This window comes from Nomascus leucogenys, chromosome X (assembly GCF_006542625.1).
Source record: "Nomascus leucogenys isolate Asia chromosome X, Asia_NLE_v1, whole genome shotgun sequence".
Classification (NCBI taxonomy): domain Eukaryota; kingdom Metazoa; phylum Chordata; class Mammalia; order Primates; family Hylobatidae; genus Nomascus; species Nomascus leucogenys.
The window spans coordinates 29519337-29538447 of NC_044406.1; the positions used below are offsets into that span (position 1 = coordinate 29519337).

At 41.4% G+C, this 19111-nt stretch overlaps 1 protein-coding gene across 1 annotated transcript; it reads right to left on the reverse strand.

Moving 5' to 3' along the window:
* Positions 1 to 13263: 13263 nt before the first annotated feature.
* FTHL17 (ferritin heavy chain like 17) lies at positions 13264 to 14070 on the reverse strand. Its single transcript, XM_003261185.4, has one exon. It carries the CDS (start codon positions 13974 to 13976, stop codon positions 13425 to 13427), a length of 552 nt encoding a protein of 183 aa, XP_003261233.2. The 5' UTR covers positions 13977 to 14070; the 3' UTR covers positions 13264 to 13424.
* Between the last annotated feature and the right edge of the window lie 5041 nt (positions 14071 to 19111).

A 19111-nucleotide genomic window follows, 5' to 3' on the forward strand; every position in this document is an offset into this window, starting at 1 on the left:
TATGAGGATTACAGCATGGAGAGTGAGGTATGTCCTGGGAAACTTTGGGCAACGGGGAGTGGCTCTTGTGCTGATGGATATATATAAGCAAAGATAAAAGGCAATTTGAGATTAGGATTTCGGCTGCAAGGCAGACAGTGATGGTGAGGCTGACAATTTGGGGTTGTTGAAGGATTTCTGGGGACCCCTCCTCACATCTACCTATGATGATTTGGAGATTTGGGGAGGGGTTGTCCTATTTTGTTAGTTGGATAGTAAAATGTGTCAATCCCATGCTGTATAACCTTGCCATTGTTTCCTAATTCTGTCCTGATACACATGCATCCCCTGGGAAGGATTCACTGGTTAAGGTACATGGGCATTTTTTAAACTTCAGGGGTTGCCAATAAACTTCCTTCTTCCAAACGTCTGACAAACGCAGTGAACAGTTTTTCAAGGGAGGTAAAGCTGCCAGGGATGAGTCTGATGTTCTTTCTCTGAAAGGAAGGGTACAAGCCCTGGATTTCTTTGATGTTGCTCTGAAACACTTGCGCTGGCACCACCAGGGGCTTTGATGTTCTTCTAGCACTCTGACATCCTGACATCTGGGCTTGTATTCTTCTGAAGCAGCAAATTGAAACAATAGTCAAACTCCAGTTTAAAAGAAAAAGGACAGCGAGGCCTCATCAGAACTTTTTGATGCCACTTTCCTGATTAGAGAGAATGCTTTTCCTGCATCTTCAAGCAGAGTCATCAGTTTCACATTTTCATATTCATCCCAAGTGTCTGTCACTAGGCACCCTCATTATCCCAGGAGATCCCCAAAAAGGAATCTGACAACCCCCTTCTGAAGCCCTAGTCTAAATGTGCTGCTTTCTCTGAATGGCCTTTTAGTCAAACATAAAAACTATACCCTTAACTTTAATATGAGCCCGTCTTCCATACCTCCCTTTTATCATCTCCCCTTGAGTTACACTTCTTCTCTTCATGCTAGATGAACCCTCTCTCTTGCCTTCATCCTCAGTTCTCACAAGCCCTGATGTGGAAGTCTATCTCCTATTGTTTTCACCTCCACATCTGTCCGGCCAGCTCTTCCTCTCTCACAAGTTTTAGCTATGCTAAGCATCTTTTATAGAATGATCCACACCACTGCTTTTTGATCCACACGCCTTCACTTCTTTACCCTCTGTTTTCCATACACATTCACAGACTTGAAGAGTGAGTGGAGGAAAAAAAGCAAATCATTTTCTCGATATTAAAGTTGCTTTATTCAACGTGGGTTTCTCATATTTTTAATATGGGAAATCCTCCCAGACAGAGCCTACATTTCTGCCAACCTCAATAACCTTATGGGTTGGACCATAATGATTATAGTTATGTTTGGGCTCTCCATCTTCCTGCCACCTTCAAGTCTCCACTTCTCTCCCTAACGTCTTAGATAAGTTTGGCATCAAACTTCTTTTCCCGGAGCTACCACTTACAATGAGATCATTCTCCCTCTGGGGCCAGGAAGAGCTCAGATTAGGTAAAGTGGGTTTTCCTGATTTGTTCAGGGGAAAAAATCCCCTTCCTCTACTTCAGCAAACTCCTTCCTTATAACACATTCATTTTCAATGAGATGTAGGTTGACACATAATAGTGAAACTCGTGTGTGGGGGTTACTGCAAATATCAGAGGGCCCTGAAATCCGGTTTGTGCCTTAGGAGCCCTCACCCAAGGTTCTTGGGTCTGCTGTTAATTGTCTTATCAGGAATCCTGTCCAGTTTTGGCATCATTGAGTTCTATGCAAGCAACTCTTCTGCATCAAAGGACTGCTGCATTTTGGATTGCCTCTAACCAAGGAAGTTTGTCAAGACTCTCCAGAGTGAGAACAGACCCCAAACACCCGAGGCTTCCAGTTTTCTTTTTCACCTTTTATAGTAGATTTTTCTTCCAGTAGGTCTCTCTTGGGAACCTTTTAATGGAGAAGTGGAGGTTGTCTATGATCAGAGGAAATTCCGTTTAGGACACTTCCAGAACAAATTGTGAGAGAAAGTAGCTCAGTTGTTTGGTTGTGAAGTCTACAAATTGTCTTCACCAGGGAACACATGGTTGTTCTCCTTTCTGAGAGCAGGAACGAGCTTTTTACTCCTCACTGGTCCCTGGAGTTGGCCCCAAATATGGTCTTGCCCGTTAGGACAGCAGATCAAGGGCCAATAACTTTTTGTTCTCATAATAGATACGCAACGAATTTCCACAAGGTTTCTTGACACTTCTTGCATCCACGTCTACACCTGCTGTATACATGCCTTCACTTTCCATGTATTCTTAACCTACTGAATTTACCCCACACCCCTACCTCTCTTCCTTCAAGGGCCTCTTGGACTTAATAATCCACTGCATGTATCAGACTCAAAACAAAGGTGAGGCAACTAGTCAGATATGCTCCTTTTTAGGAAGACTGCATTTCTGTCTTTTCCGGATCACAGAGGCAAATGATTTCCTAGGGGAACTAGGAGCTAAGGAATCAAGGTTCTTAAAGAAAATGGGGTCAGGACAATTTTTTTGTATTATTTTATTATTATTATTTATTATTATTATTATACTTTAAGTTTTAGGGTACATGTGCACAATGTGCAGGTTTGTTACAAATGTGTCCGTGTGCCATGTTGGTGTACTGCACCCATTAACTCCTCATTTAGCATTAGGTATATCTCCTAATGCTATCCCTCCCCCCTCCCCTCACCCTACAACAGGCCCCGGTGTGTGATGTTCCCCTTCCTGTGTCCATGTGTTCTCATTGTTCAATTCCAACCTATGAGTGAGAACATGCAGTGTTTGGTTTTTTGTCCTTGCAATAGTTTGCTGAGAATGATGGTTTCCAGCTTCATCCATGTCCCTACAAAGAACATGAACTCATCCTTCTTTATGGCTGCATAGTATTCCATGGTGTATGTGTGCCACATTTTCTTAATTCAGTCTATCGTTGTTGGACATTTAGGTTGGTTCCAAGTCTTTGCTATTGTAAATAGTGCCGCAATAAACATACGTGTGCATGTGTCTTTATAGCAGCATGATTTATAGTCCTTTGGGTATATACCCAGTAATGGGATGGCTGGGTCAAATGCTATTTCTAGTTCTAGATCCCTGAGGAATCGCCACACTGACTTCCACAATGGTTGAACTAGTTTCCAGTCCCACCAACAGTGTAAAAGTGTTCCTATTTCTCCATATCCTCTCCAGCACCTGTTGTTTCCTGACTTTTGAATGATGGCCATTCTAACTGGTGTGAGATGGTATCTCATTGTGGTTTTGATTTGCATTTCTCTGATGGCCAGTGATGATGAGCATTTTTTCATGTGTTTTTTGGCTGCATAAATGTCTTCTTTTGAGAAGTGTCTGTTCATATCCTTTGCTCACTTGTTGATGGGGTTGTTTTTTTCTTGTAAATTTGTTTGAGTTCATTGTAGATTCTGGATATTAGCCCTTTGTCAGATGAGTAGGTTGTGAAAATTTTCTCCCATTTTGTAGGTTGCCTGTTCACTCTGATGGTAGTTTCTTTTGCTGTGCAGACGCTCTTTAGTTTCATTAGATCCCATTTGTCAATTTTGGCTTTTGTTGCCATTGCTTTTGGTGTTTTAGACATGAAGTCCTTGCCCATGCCTATGTCCTCAATGGTATTGCCTAGGTTTTCTTCTAGGGTTTTTATGGTTTTAGATCTAACATGTAAGTCTTTAATCCATCTTGAATTAATTTTTGTATAAGGTGTAAGGAAGGGATCCAGTGTCAGCTTTCTACATATGGCTAGCCAGTTTTCCCAGCACCATTTATTAAATAGGGAATCCTTTCCCCATTGCTTGTTTTTGTCAGGTTTGTCAAAGATCAGATAGTTGTAGATATGCAGCATTATTTCTGAGGGCTCTGTTCTGTTCCATTGGTCTATATCTCTGTTGTGGTACCAGTACCATGCTGTTTTGGTTACTGTATCCTTGTAGTATAGTTTGAAGTCAGGTAGCGTGATGACTCCAACTTTGTTCTTTTGGCTTAGGATTGACTTGGTGATGCAGGCTCTTTTTTGGTTCCATATGAACTTGAAAGTAGTTTTTTCCAATTCTGTGAAGAAAGTCATTGGTAGCTTGATGGGGATGGCATTGAATCTATAAATTACCTTGGGCAGTATGGCCATTTTCACGATATTGATTCTTCCAACCCATGAACATGGAATGTTCTTCCATTTGTTTGTATCCTCTTTTATTTCATTGAGCAGTGGTTTGTAGTTCTCCTTGAAGAGGTCCTTCACATCCCTTGTAAGTTGGATTCCTAGGTATTTTATTCTCTTTGAAGCAACTATGAATGGGAGTTCACTCATGATTTGGCTCTCTATTTGTCTGTTATTGGTGTATAAGAATGCTTGTGATTTTTGTACATTGATTTTGTATCCTGAGACTTTGCTGAAGTTGCTCATCAGCTTAAGGAGATTTTGGGCTGAGACAATGGGGTTTTCTAGGTATACAATCATGTCATCTGCAAACAGGGACAATTTGACTTCCTCTTTTCCTAATTGAATACCCTTTATTTCCTTCTCCTGCCTGATTGCCCTGGCCAGAACTTCCAACACTATGTTGAATAGGAGTGGTGAGAGAGGGCATCCCTATCTTGTGCCCATTTTCAAAGGGACTGCTTCCAGGTTTTGCCCATTCGGTATGATATTGGCTGTGGGTTTGTCATAGATAGCTCTTATTATTTTGAGATACGTCCCATCAATGCCTAATTTATTGAGAGTTTTTAGCATGAAGCGTTTTTGAATTTTATCAAAGACCTTTTCTGCATCTATTGAGATAATCATGTGGTTTTTGTCTTTGGTTCTGTTTATATGCTGGATTACATTTATTGATTTGTGTATGTTGAACCAGCCTTGCATCCCAGGGATGAAGCCTACTTGATCATGGTGGAGAAGCTTTTTGATGTGCTGCTGGATAGCAGTAACCTCTGCAGACTTAAATGTCCCTGTTTGACAGCTTTGAAGACAGTAGTGGTTCTCCCAGCATGCAGCTGGAGATCTGAGAACGGGCAGACTGCCTGCTCAAGTGGGTCCCTGACCCCTGAGCAGCCTAACTGGGAGGCACCCCCCAGTAGGGGCAGACTGACACCTCACACAGCTGGGTACTCCTCTGAGACAAAACTTCCAGAGGAACTTCCAGGGGTCAGGACAATTTTTATTGTGAGCTGGATATGTCCCTGAGAGGGCTTCCAGGTGATTTTCAAGCTAGCTTACAAAAGTTCTAGACAAGAAAACCATGACAGGAACCACACCAACAATGCCCTGCAAAAGATCCATGGCACCCTCCCAGGCCAGTTTATGTCTGAAGAACAGATTAGAAGATGTTTGCATAGGAAAATGTTTATTTACAATTTAAGAATGCTCAATTCTGCAATAGATACGAAAAACAAATAAGGATAGGTGAAACTAAGTGTAGATAATTATTGTGAAACATATTAGACATGGATAAAGCAGGCAGAATATATGTGTGCTGAATAAGAAGGGATGCAAGGCTGGGCGTGGTGGCTCATGCCTGTAATCCCAGCACTTTGGGAGGCCAAGGCGGCTGGATCACCTGAGGTCAGGAGTTCGAGACCAGCCTGACCAACATGATGAAACCCCATCTCTACTAAAAATACAAAAATTAGCTGGGCATGGTGGCAGGTGCCTGTAATTCCAGCTACTCAGGAGGCTGAGGCAGGAGAATCGCTTGAACCCAGGAGGCGGGGGTTGCAGTGAGCTGAGATCGAGCCATTGCACTCAAGCCTGGGCGACAAAAGTGAAACTCCATCTCAAAAATTAAAAAAAAAAAAAAGAAGGGATGGAAAGAACAAGTAGAAACCAAATATTCATGACAGTTGGAACATCCTTAGATCAGCTGCTCATTAGTAATAGTTATCTGGTCCCATATGTCCTCTCTCTCATACACTAGATTAAAACACCTGCTTAGCAGGTGACCTGTGAGTTATAGTTGTGCCCAGGAGTACTTGCCCCTGGATCTGTCTGTTAGAGCAGGTGTGTGTTGACTTTAGCTTTGCTGGTCCTCATAAGCATACAGTCAGTGGGCAAAACTAAAATAGAAAAGAGAGAGTGAACATTTTCTGACATGGGATTTAGGCTGCATGGTCCTTTCATCCTGCTAGCATCCTCTCTTCTCTTCACTGCCCTCTTTCCTTATTTCTCACTGTATGCTCCATATTATTCAGTAAATACTGTGAAATGAGTGTGTTTATTTGATCTATGAGCCTCTTGGTTTGTGACTCCCTGTACATCCTGTCTGGCACTGTATTTGAAGGCTATAGAAACATCAAGGTAATTTCCAGTCATGACAAAGAGTGACAAAAAGTTAAAGAAACTGACACTTTGGCCAACAAGGGGATGAGAAACTGACAGAGACACTTGCAGACTGAACTATAACCTGAGCTCTTCTAATTTCTAAGCAGCAAAGGCAAAGAGTCCAAGGACCCAATTGTAACCTCCCAAATACCATGAGAGGCCCAGAGACAGAAGGGCACATCAACCCAAGGGGTCATCCTTTTTCTGGGGCTGAGGTTGTATAACAAGTTACTGATTCCTTCACTCACCGTGGTACCTGGGACAGAAAGTCTAAGTACAACAAGACAAAAGTGAGTGACTACATGGCCCAGCAGGTAATTTAAATCAATAAAGAGGTACTTTATTGCCATAGTATACTTTGAGGTACCTAAGTTACATTGCTTTAATGGCATGTACTGTGGTGAATTGGAGAATATGTATGCTTTAAGATGGCAGCTGAAACTCAGTTCCATATGAAGGTTCCCATGGGAACAGGGCCCAATGTAGCCAGATAGTATTTTCAAAAGAAGCCAGGAATGTATAATTTTATGAGAACTTTCCCAATTAAAAGTTCATTATCCACAAAACAAGTTATACCAAACATAAGAAGATAGAAATTATATCAAGTATCTTTTCTGACAGCAGTGATATAAAACTAGAATTAAATAACAAGAAGAACTTTGGAAACTTTACAAGTACACAGAAAGTAGAGTTTCAGTATACAAAAATCAACATACAAAAATCAGTAGTGTTTCCATATGCTAGTAGTGAACTATCTGAAAGAGAAATCAAGAAAACAACTCCTTTTAGAATAGCTAAAAAAAGATAGCTAGGAATAAATTTAATCATGAAATTAAAAGATTACTGCAAACTCTAAAACGTTGATAAAAGTAATTGAAGAGGAAACAAATAAAAAGATACTTCATATTCGTGGATTGGAAGAACTATTATTGCTAAAAATGTTTGTATACCCAAAGTGATCTACAGATTCAATGCAATCTCTATCAAAAAATCAATGACATTCTTCACAGAAGTAGAAAAAAAAACCCTAAAATTTGTATGGAACCACAAAAGACCCCTGAATAGCCAAAGCAATTGTGAGCAAAAAATAATAAAAATAAAAATAAAACCCTCCACAACAACAACAAAAATCAAAACAAAAGAGCCAATCACTAATCATCAGGAAAATACAAGTCAAAACCACAACGAGATATTAACTCACGCCAGTTAGAAGGGCTATTGTCAAAAAGATAAAAGATAACAAGTGTTGGTGAGGATGTGGAGAAAAGAGAACTTTTGTGTATTGTTGGTAGGTATGTAAATTAGTACAGCCACGATGGAAAACAGTAGGAAGGTTCTTCAAAAAATTAAAAATAGAACTACCATATAATCCAGCAATACTACTACTGGGTATGTATCGAAAGGAAATGAAACCAGTACGTCAGAGAGGCATCCGCACTCACATATTCATTGCAGCATATTCAGAATAGCCAGGATATGGAATTAACCTAAGTATCCTGCAACTGATGAATGGATAAAGAAAATGTGGTGTATCTACATAATAGAATACTACTCAGCTACAGGAAGAATGAAATCCTGTCATTTGCAACAGCATAGGTGAACCTGGAGGACACAGAAAGACAAACACTGTACGTTCTCACTAACAGAAAGACACTGTACATTCTCACTCATATGTGGAATCTTAAAAAGTTGATCTCGTAGAAATAGTAAGTAGATAGTAGTTGCCAGAGACTAGAGACTGGGAGAAAAAGGAGGGTGGGAAGTTACAGTTAGAAAGGAAGAATTAGTTCTGGTGTCCTGTTGCATGGTAGGGAGACTATAGTCAACAATAAGGTATTGCATATCTCAAAATAGCTACAAGACAGAATTGTGAGTGTTCTCATCACAAAGAATTCATAAATGTTTGAGATGATGGATATGTAATTATCCTGATTTGATCATCAGACAAAGTATATGCATATCTAAATATCACATTGTACCCCATATACATGCACGATTATTCTGTGTCAATTAAAATGAAAAAGTTATAATTCATTGGCTTCTCAAGATGTTCATTTTTAAATATGATTTATCTAATAAAAGGGACAAGGACTCTGGAAAATGGCTAATTCTAGAGCTGGGGCAGGGAAAATACATCATGAGTCTGGAGCATATTGTAGTGCTGAAAAGTAAGGAAATGCTACACACATACACACAGAGGATGAGACTATGTCAAAGGAACACCGGAGCCAACTGAAGGATCTCCAGTTGGCCAAATGTGGAACGCTTTGAGGAACAAAATAAATAATGTAGTTCTGAATTATAACCCAAAGTACTAAATAAATACCCATGAATCCATAGTGAGATAAATAAATGATTGAATAAGTAAATGGGAAAGAAGGTACAAATTTTTCTTACAGAAGAATTCCAAATATTGTAGGTAAATACTCTGTCCATCCAGGCAGTGCTCCTTCTCCTAGCCTCTTGAGGGTGAACTGGACTTGATGACTCTAAAGAACAGAGTTCGGAAAGGGGATAGCAACTTTAAGTGGAGAAACCTAGCCAACACCACTCTAACGAAGCAATAAAGGTTAAGAATCGCCAATGATAAGTCATGTTCATGTCATGTAGCCTCAATGATAGGATGTGATGAGATACACACTCCGGAGGTAAAGTGGTCTTTTCCCCCAAAGCCCAGAATCTCAGTCTAATCATGAGAGCAGCACCTGACAAATCCAAATTGAGAAACATTCCACAAAATACATGATCAGTAGTCTTAAAAGCTGTGAAGGTTATGAAAAATAAGGAAAGACTGAGACAGAGGAGACCAAGAAGACATGACAATTAAATGCAATGTAGAAACCTGGATTGGAACTTGGAACAGGAAAAGAACGTCAGTGGAAAAACTTGTGAAATCTGAATACAGTGTACGGTTTAGTTAATAGTAATGTGCCAATTTTAATTTCTTATTTTTGACAAATGTACCATGGTTCTGTAAGATGTTAACATTACAGCAAACTGGGGAAAGGATATGCAGAAACTGTACCATCTTTGCAATTTAAATATAAAATTTAAAATTATTCCAAAATAAAAAGGTTATTAAAAAATAATTAGTCCAAGTAAAACACGTCTGTAGATGAATCTGGCCTGAGGCCTTCTGTTGGATCCTCTGATTTAGAAGGAAAATAAATAATGTTCCCATGACATTGCTCCCCTGAATCATCAGAGATCACAGTAAGCAACCAGCCCTTAACTTGAAGATCAATCCTCCGTTACACTTAGATGTACAATCTTTTCTTTCCTCCTAATAAATGTCTTGATCTTCCCTCACTCATATATATATATATATATATATATATATATATATATTCTTTCTCCTTCCTGATATGCTAATGTAATGGTTGGAGCTGTAATAGCCATGTGGATCATGAGACGACCTTTGTACTGGAAGCCCTGTTCAGTGGAACAACAAGAAAATGTATTTTATCAAATCAAACATACTAATTTAAGGCACACCATTATTCTATGTACCACACAAAAAGAAAGTGCTACCAATTAAATTAGAACACAGTGTTTTCTTATCCCTTAGATTTTTAAATTTCAGTTGCTGGAAAATCTCTTTTACACTAATTTAAGCACAGACTTTTGTTACTGAATCACTCTTGTGTGTACACATAAAAGGGAAACTATGGGCTAAATAGTTTCAAGTACTGCTAGAACTTCTTCAGATTCAAATTTCAACTCTTCTAAATCACTTCTGTACTCAGAATCATTGATATCTCTTAATATCGTCCTCTGTGCCATCAAGCGTGCTGGTGACACAGTATTTTTTAAAAGAGTACACCTCTAATATCTCCAGGATTTTTTCTTAGCCAATGATATGATTTTGTCGAGTTTTGCAGTGCGTCCTCAGGCAATGACAGGTATGGCCAACAGTGATTGTAAGATACATCCCAATTTCAAATATGTTAAAAAAGAAAAAAAAATGTGCCTCTTGGAATCCATGAAATGTGATTGAAAGCTCTTCCACAGTAGCCCTGAACTGTTTTCTTCCATACTTCTTTTATACATGAAAAAGAAAACCTATCTTTTCTAAGACTCTGCTTTTCTGGTCTTTGTTACTACTCATAACCTAACCCAAACCAAACGGTCACAGGATTCCTAAAAATATGATAGCCATTAGTACTTTCCTTTCTTACTGTACCTCATCCCACCCCTATAGCTCCCTTGACTAGTGAATCAAGGTGTAAATTTCTTTCCTTTTACCTTTCAGGTGTCCTCACACTTTGCTACTATGATTACTCTCATTTCACCTTTCCTTTCAGCTTTCCTGAGGCAAATTCTCCATCAATATTTCTCTGAACCTGAACTCAGGACTGCAATAACAACAGCAACAACAGCAACATCAAAGTATTTGTAAAACAAAAATTGTTATTTTAAAATCTGAAGCATAGTATCACTTTCAAGATTACCGACAATGCTTTTCTCTACTAAATACTTGATTAGATATGTCTCTCAGGCTTGTGAAAAGAAACTGTAATTGCTGGTAAATGAAAAGAAAAATTAAAGGAGAATTTAAAAATCAGAAATGTAGAGCAAATTTCCAGGGTAGAGAAGATTCAGGAGAAATTAATGGGTGCTTTGTACTGCTTGTCACACACATTTCTAAGAAAAAAAATACTTTTCCTTTTTCTGGAAAATGAAGTACAAGTTGTCAGTGACAACCATCTATTAAGAAATTTCCTTTTGTGATAGAGTGAGGGTTTTTTCCCCAGAGGTAAATTATTCAACACAGTTAATTTGAATCCGTGTTTGAGTCTGAGATGAAGTTATCAATTTTACCATTTTCCCTCAGTCCCGACACTATCATTGCCTGAGACTTTGGTACCCATAGCAACAGCCACTTTTTCGGACATCATTCCCCCAAGCAATAGAGCACAACGAATGACTGACAGGCATCCAGTTGTATGTCTCAGGGTGGTATTTTTCAGGGCTGGAAGACTGAGGCACAACTCACTCTCAAGTATTGAAAGTCAGGCTCTCAAGAATTGGGAAGGCTGTGTGTATGTGGGAATGTGGCCCACCTGTAAGAAGTTTGCTCACTCCTTTTGAGAGGAATGTGGCAAGGGAGGGTGGGAAAATGAGGAGACTTGCAGCGATGGATAAGGTCAAGACATTGAAAAGTGCCAATGGGGCCAGCTTGGTCTAAATGTTTCTCATGTTTTTCCCACAGTTGCCCCACATATTCAAAAGGCTGTTTGTGGACCCTAAAACTGAACCAAAAGGAGGGGATTTAGGACATTCATGTTTTTGTTGCAGTGGAACAAGAATAGAAAAAATTGAGCTGCCGCTTTACCTAGACTTCCCAGCCAGGAATTCTGAAAGAAAAGCTGTGAAATGTGACACTACAAGTAGTGGCATGTGATAGGCACTGGAGTGTAATCACAATCCTCTTTGAGTCTTGCAGGTGAGGAAATCCTGCTTTTCCGGGTAAAATAAAAGGATGTAGTTCTAAGTAGACTTCTCTGCATTATCCTGAGGTGTCTCTGAATCACAGGAAAGGGAAAAACGGAATAAAGAGGGGGCCTCGTGGCCAAGATGGAACTAGTCTGACGTCAGCTGTAGATCTCAGTAAAGAGACCACAACAGGGAATGTATAGATTACAGTACACTGTGCATGGTAAACGTACAGGGCTTCTCTGTCCAGGCTTTGAGATGAGCCAGATTTGCAGATAGAGCATGTGTGTTTTGTAGCCACCCCATTTACCTGCTGTGCTTGAAGAGAAGCCACTGACAGTGAAGACGTGGTGGATGGATGGTGCACTCTGGGGATTTCCAGCCCTAAGGCCTTCTTAGGTATTCAGTGCCAACTCAGGCAACAGTGTGACTGTCTGTTTCAGGGAGAGTACCTGAACAGAGGGGTTCAAGTGCACAGGTGTTGGCTGCCTTCCTGTGAGGTGCCCTACTACCTCATATAGTCTGTTGCTTATTCTGAAGGCTTCTTTCATATGAGAAGGATTTTGGCTGAGGTTTAGAAGCTGTCCCCACCCTAGGCTAGAAGGCATACCTGTAATTAGGAGAGAGACTACAGTGATCAGGGCTGTCTTTAAGAGTGTTGGGGGATTTCCTTCCCTTCCAGGGCTGGTTATTTGGCTAGATTCCCAGTCTACCCACACAATCTTCTTTAACCCGTTGATATACTTGCAGGGTAACAGAAAGAAAAAGGAACATGGCATCAGAAGATCGAGGTTCATGTCCAGATTCCACAACTTCTTGCCTGTATGGCCTCCCTTTTTGTCACTAATAAAGTCATGATACTTGTCCTTCCTTCTTCCTGAGATTCTTGTAAAAACAAAGTACAACAATGTAAATAAAAGGACTTGGACTTGCAAAGTGCCATTTTAGTTTGTCAGCCCCTTAGCTATGGGGAAGCCAGCTTAAGGCTCCCATTACAACTGTCACCCAGAGTGAGCTTGCCAAAGAGAGGTACCCTGCTGTGCTGTCACCCAGAACCCCCACTTGCTACTCAGAATCAACAAACATTAACATTGGCATATTTTAATAAACTACAAGTTTTCATGTAAAGTTGAAGACCCTTTGTTTATTTTAATTCTTGCCCAATCCCATTTCCTTCACTTCTTCTCCAGAGGCAACCACTATGATGAATTCCAGACCATGTTTTACACTTTACCGTGCCCATGCACCCACAGCCACCAGGGCCCAAGAGTGACCACCCCACCCCATCCCACCCCACATACCCTGGTAGTTTACAAAGGGAAGACTAATATGTTTTCCAGGGGCCCATAAAATATCATTGCCCTCCACCCCTGCAAATCCTGAGCTGCATGCAGATGGGGCAGGGGTGGGTGGAGAGACTGCTGGATACCTACTTTAAACCTGCATGGGGATTTGCCCTGATTCCTAAAAGGTGAGAGTTGCAGGTGCATCAAATGGACACCTTTATTGCTTTGAGAACCAGACAACTTTATTGCTAACAATGGTAAAACTGAAAGATAAAACTGAAGAGAACGTTCTGAAAGGGCAACATGCACGCCCCGCCTAGTGGCCCGAGCCAGGGAAGGGACTCCGTGGCTGTGGGGCCTATCTGGGCTCAGGTCTCTTTGACGCGGTCGCCCAGGGTGAGCTTGTCGAACAGGTACTCAGCCAGGCCGGCTTCCGGGGAACAAATCTTGCGCAGGTTGCTTACGTAGCCACCCAGCTCTTTGATGGCCTTGACTTGCTTGTGCAGGTAGTGGCTCTCCAGGAAGTGGCACAGCTGGGAGTCGCCCTTCTCCACGGCCAGCTGGTACAGCTTCAGCAGGCTCTGGTTGACGTTCTTCTCCAGGTCTAAGGCGGACTCCATGGCCACGAGCCCGCTCTCCCAGCCTTGGCGCTCTGGCTTCTTGATATCGTGAAGGCGGATGCTGCCACCGCGCAGGTTCTGCAGCCTCATCAGCTTCTGGGCATGCTCCATCTTGTAGTCCGACAGGCGCAGGAAGTAGCGGAAGAAATTCTCCAGGGCCACGTCGTCCTGGTTGAAGTAGAAGGCCATGGACAGGTACAGGTGGGAGGTGTAGAGCTCCAGCCTGATGTGGCTGTTGATGGCGGCCTCGCAGTTGGTGTCGTACTTCTGGCACACCTGCGACAGTTGGGCGGTGGCCATGGCGGGCAGCGCGAGTGCGGGCGAGCACACGGGCGAAGTCCGTGCGGTAGCGAGGGCAGCGGCTGAGGTGACAAGAAAGGCGGACGGTGAAAGGAGAGTGTGTGACGAAACCGGAAGTGGGCAGTGGCGACCGTTAGGGAGGAGCGCGCTGTGTCGGTGGGGGAAGGGGCGGGGAGGGGGGGGCGGGGACAGAGTTTCGGGGCAAGGGGGTGGGGGCACAAGCGCTGACTTCCGTCAGAAATCCCAGCCGCTTGGCGCTGAAATGTTTCCAGACCATGTTTTAAAAATAACTGCTCTAGGCCGGGCACGGTAGCTCACGCCTGTAATCCCAGCACTTTGGGAGGCTGGGGCGGGCGGATCACGAGGTCAGGAGATGGAGACCAACCTGGCCAACATGGTGAAACCCCGTCTCTACTAAAAATACAAAATTTAGCCGGGCATGCTGGCGTGCACCTGTAGTCCCAGGTACTTGGGAGGCTGAGGCAGGAGAATTGCTTGAACCCCAGAGGCGAAGGTTGCAGTGAGCTGGGATTGTGCCATTACATGCCAGCCTGGGCAACAGAGTGAGACTTGTCTCAAACAACAACAACAACAACAAACTGCACTATTGAGATACAATTCCTCTGCCATAAAATTCACCCTCTGAAACATTTCCATGGTTTTTAGTATATTCATGAAGTTGTGTAACTATCACCCCATCACCAAAAATCTAATTTCAGAACGTTTTCCTTATTCCAAAATGAAATCCCCTACCCATGAGTAGTTACTGCCCATCTCGCCTCCCTCACAGGCCCGACAACCACAAATGAAATCTCTGTAGAGATTTGCTTACTCTGGACATTTCAAATAAATCATACTAAATGCGGCCTTTATATGACCTCTTTCATTTAGTATAATGTCTTTAACTTTTATCTTTGTTGTCACTGAATTATATTCCATTGTATGGATATACCACATTTTATTTACTCATTCATCAGTTGATGGGCATTTGGGTTGTTTGCATTTTGTGACTATTATGACTAATGCAGCTATGAGAATTTTTATAATAGACATATGTTTTCAATTCCCTTGGGTATATACCTGCGACTAGAATTGCTGGGTCATATGTTAAGACTCTGTTTAACATTTTGAGGAACTGCTAGACTGTTTTCCAAAGTCCCCTCATCATTTTACATGCCCACTAACAATGTATGAAGGTTCCAACACTGTCACTGTCTTTGTTGTTGTTTTAGTGGATGTAAAGTGGTATCTCACTGTGGTTTTGATTTGCATTTCCGTAATGGCTATTGATGTTGAGCATCTTTTCATAGTCATTTGTATCTTCTTTGGAGAAAACTCTATTCAAGTCCTTTGCCCATTTTAAAATTGTACTTTTATTGTTGAGTTTTAAGAGCTCTGTATATATTATGTGTGCAAGTCCTTTTTCAGATATATGATTTGCAAATATTTTCTCTCGTTTTTTTTTTCGCTTTCTTAATGGTGTCCTTTGAAGCACAAAGTTCTTAATTATGTTCAATTTTTCTGTTTTTCTCTTGTCACTTGTGCTCTTAGTGTCCTATCTAAGAAACCATTGCCTAATTCAAGGTCATAAACATTTATGCCCAGGTTGTCTTTGAATAATTTTATAGTTTTAGCTTTTGCATTTAAGTTTCTAACTCATTTTGAGTTAATTTTTGTATATGATATGAGGTCATTGTCAAATTTCATTCCTTTCTGTGTGGATATCCAGTTGTCCTAGCACCATTTGTTGAGAAGACCATTCTTTCTCCTCTAGATGGTCTTGGCACACTTGTCAAAAATCAGTTGACCATAGATGTATGGGTTTATTTCTGGACTCCCAATTCTGTTCTGTCAATCTATGCGTCTAAACTGATGCTGGCACAACACTGGCTTGATTACTATAGCTTTGTAGTAAGTTTTGAAATTGGGAAATATAGTCATCCAACTCTGCTCTTCTGCAGAGATTGCTTTGGCTATTCTGGGTCCCTTGAATTTCCTATGAATTTTAGGATATGCTTGTCAATTTCGTTTTTTTTTTTTTTTTAAAGAAAAAAAAAGCCTACTGGGATTTTGTTAGGGATTGCATTAAACCTGTAAGTCATTTGTGGGAATATCGGTATCTTAATATTAACTCTTCTAGTCCATAAACATGGGATGTCTTTTAATTTATTTAGATCCAGGACGTTTAAAAATAAAGATTTTGATTTAGGCGGGGGCCCCAAATCAGAATTTCTAAACATCTCAGGTGATGCCAGACCACATTCTGAGTAGCAATGCTCTAAGAGGGAGGAGGCCTCTATCCCTTATCAAGGTTTAGAGATAAAGAGGACACATACATTGGACTCCACAAGCAAAAATGCCTGTTCTCACATCACAGACAATGCTTGTGCTATTTATTATACTAGATGTAGTTTTCTGTGGGAAAGGGAAGAGACCTTTCTCCTATCACAAAAAATTGTGAAAGACTTTAAAATCAGCAAAAACAATTTCCTGGATGTGTTTTTTAGAGTACCTTTCTGGTTTATCTCCACCTTTCATTGACTTTGAGTTATTTTCTAACTCTTCAGATTGTAGAAAACTAATAATAATGCAAACAATTCTTGTCCACAGAAATGCAAATAAATGTCTGGTGAAATGCAATTGATTTTTGATTTATTTTGCATCTATTGTACATTCCTTATTTCAATATTCCTTATTGCCTATATATGTATGGCTCTTTGAATTCTCCTTTGAGCCATTTGTAACATCTTACTGGTTTCCTCATTAATTAATAAGTTAAATAAAATGTTTCATGCATATATTTCATATTTATATGAGGGTCATGATTTTACTTTTTTCTTCTTAATTATTCTTTAGCACTCCCCATGTCCACCCCCACCTGACCAGGAACACAATTGAAGCCCAGGGAAGTTGACTTGGTAAAGTGAGCACTTTTATGGGTTGCTCACCTGAGATATGATTCCAGAAAATTGCTTAGGACCTAAAGGCATAGAATTCCTGACTGTGGAATTCTATGTGGACTATGGAAAGATAGCATTTCTGAGGAGAAGGAGGCAGGGAGTAGTCCAGGGTTGTAGGAGACCAATGAAAACTAGCAGAGGAAGTGGATATCCAGGGAGCAGGCCACAGAGATACCTCACCAGCAGAACACTGTAGCCACTGTGGGGCTGAGGCTGGCCTGATGCAAACTGGGGAGGATAGAGAAGTAGGGGTGACCAGTAAAGGTCTGTAGAAAACTGGAACCAGCTGAGAACCAGGGAAGTGATGAGAGTTTCCAGGCAGAGAATGTAGTTAACAGAGATTTGAGGGGTGGAAGGTTGACTGACTCAGATGGGAGTTTGACAGGCTGAGGTTCATGATCTGAGTAAAGTTAACCCTGGGAAGGAGGTAGGAACCTGAGCTTTTGGAGCCGGGATGAAGGATCCTCTCATCAGCACTTTTGTGCTCCCTGAATCATACCCCTGGAAGGGGTGTTCGGATCCACAGATACTAAGAGTGTGGAGTATCCAGGACTGGGCCATGGGCTTTATCTTCCAGAGAAGTTTCTTTCCAGCTGGTGATCAGATATAGGGAAGCACTAATGCATTATTCTTGGCCCTACTATGGGACAACTTTTTAGCACAAAGGCCGTAGGACAGTGGTGGCTCCTATTTGGTTGGACACTAATGAGAAGTCCAACACTCACACCCATACCATATTCTAAAAAAGAAAATGCTCTTTCCAGTCTCTAATTCCTTGCTGTTCTGATTTTGGGGGGAAAAAGAAGAATCACTATCCTGAGGAGCAAAGGAAAACCCTCAGAACTTAGACATGCCCATTGTATGTAAGTCGATGGCTGATATTCGTCAGTTAAATAGAAATTGTTTCTAAGGTTATAACTTTTCACTTCTATTCAGTGTGCTGGATAATCTCCATCTGCCTCTCTAAGACTGCTCTCTGCTTTTCTCCATCTTACTTGGCACACTGGGAGGGGGAGGTTGACCTGTATGTACTGCACCCCTAGGTCCCTTGTGCTGCCTGGCTTCTAGTTGCATTCAGCCAATGGGAGGCACTGGCGGATATGGGAGGGCAGGGGAGGAGTGAAGTTGAGGTATTTTTTCTCTTGGCTCCATCTCTTCAGGGCAGATAATTAAGAGGTGCCTTTATTTCCCTTTTATACATTTTGCTCCCTGGATGCAGTAGGACCATTCTCAGGATAGGCCTTCTGCAAACATTACTACGAAGAGCGGGTATTCTTTCAAGTTTAATGCACAGCCTAAGAAATTCATGGGGTCCCAGAAACCAGTGTGTAGCTGGAAGTTCCGTCAGGCCAGAGGATCAATGGAACTGAGGGGATAAATAAAGTACCCGACTTAGGATAGTTTTGGGCCAAAATAATAATGGCATAGGTGGGACTGCCACCCAAGATTCAGGCTCCAGCTTTCCAGCTTGTGGATTTCTTTTCTTTTCTTTTTTTTGAGACGGAGTCTTGCTCTGTCACCCAAGCTGGAGTGCAGTGGTGTGATCTCGGCTCACTGCAACCTCTGCCTCCCGGGTTCAAGCGATTCTCTTGCCTCGGCCTCCCGAGTAGCTGGGACTGCAGGCGCATGCCATCACGCCCGGCTAATTTTTTGTATTTTTATTAGAGACGGGTTTTCATCGTGTTAGCCAGGATGTCTTGATCTCCGCCCACCTCATGATCTGCCTGACCTTGTGATCCGCCCGCCTCGGACCCTCAAAGTGCTCTAGCTTGTTGATTTCTCTGGCCTTTGGATTCCGTCTCTCCTTAGGTGACTAGCGTTTTGATTACCTCTCATCTCATTAGTGGATTCATTAGAATGAGGATCAGATAAGATAAAGCAGGGAGAATAATTATCTACTTGTTAGTAACCATGTTCAAAAGTCTGGTTGTGGAAGATGTTGCCTTAATAAGGTTTGAGGAATATCTCAAGTAAAGCTTTATTTATTTCAAGTAAAGCTTTGTCCTTCTCTGCCTACCTTCTATTGCCCATGATTAAAGCTATCACAGAGTGTTCAGCACAGCACTGTGTCAGTGGGCCCAATCAATGTACACAAGAGATTATACATGCCGATTACTTAATTTGACACCTCTTAATTATTTGTTCCTGGGAAGGAAAAGATAACCCTCAATTTCA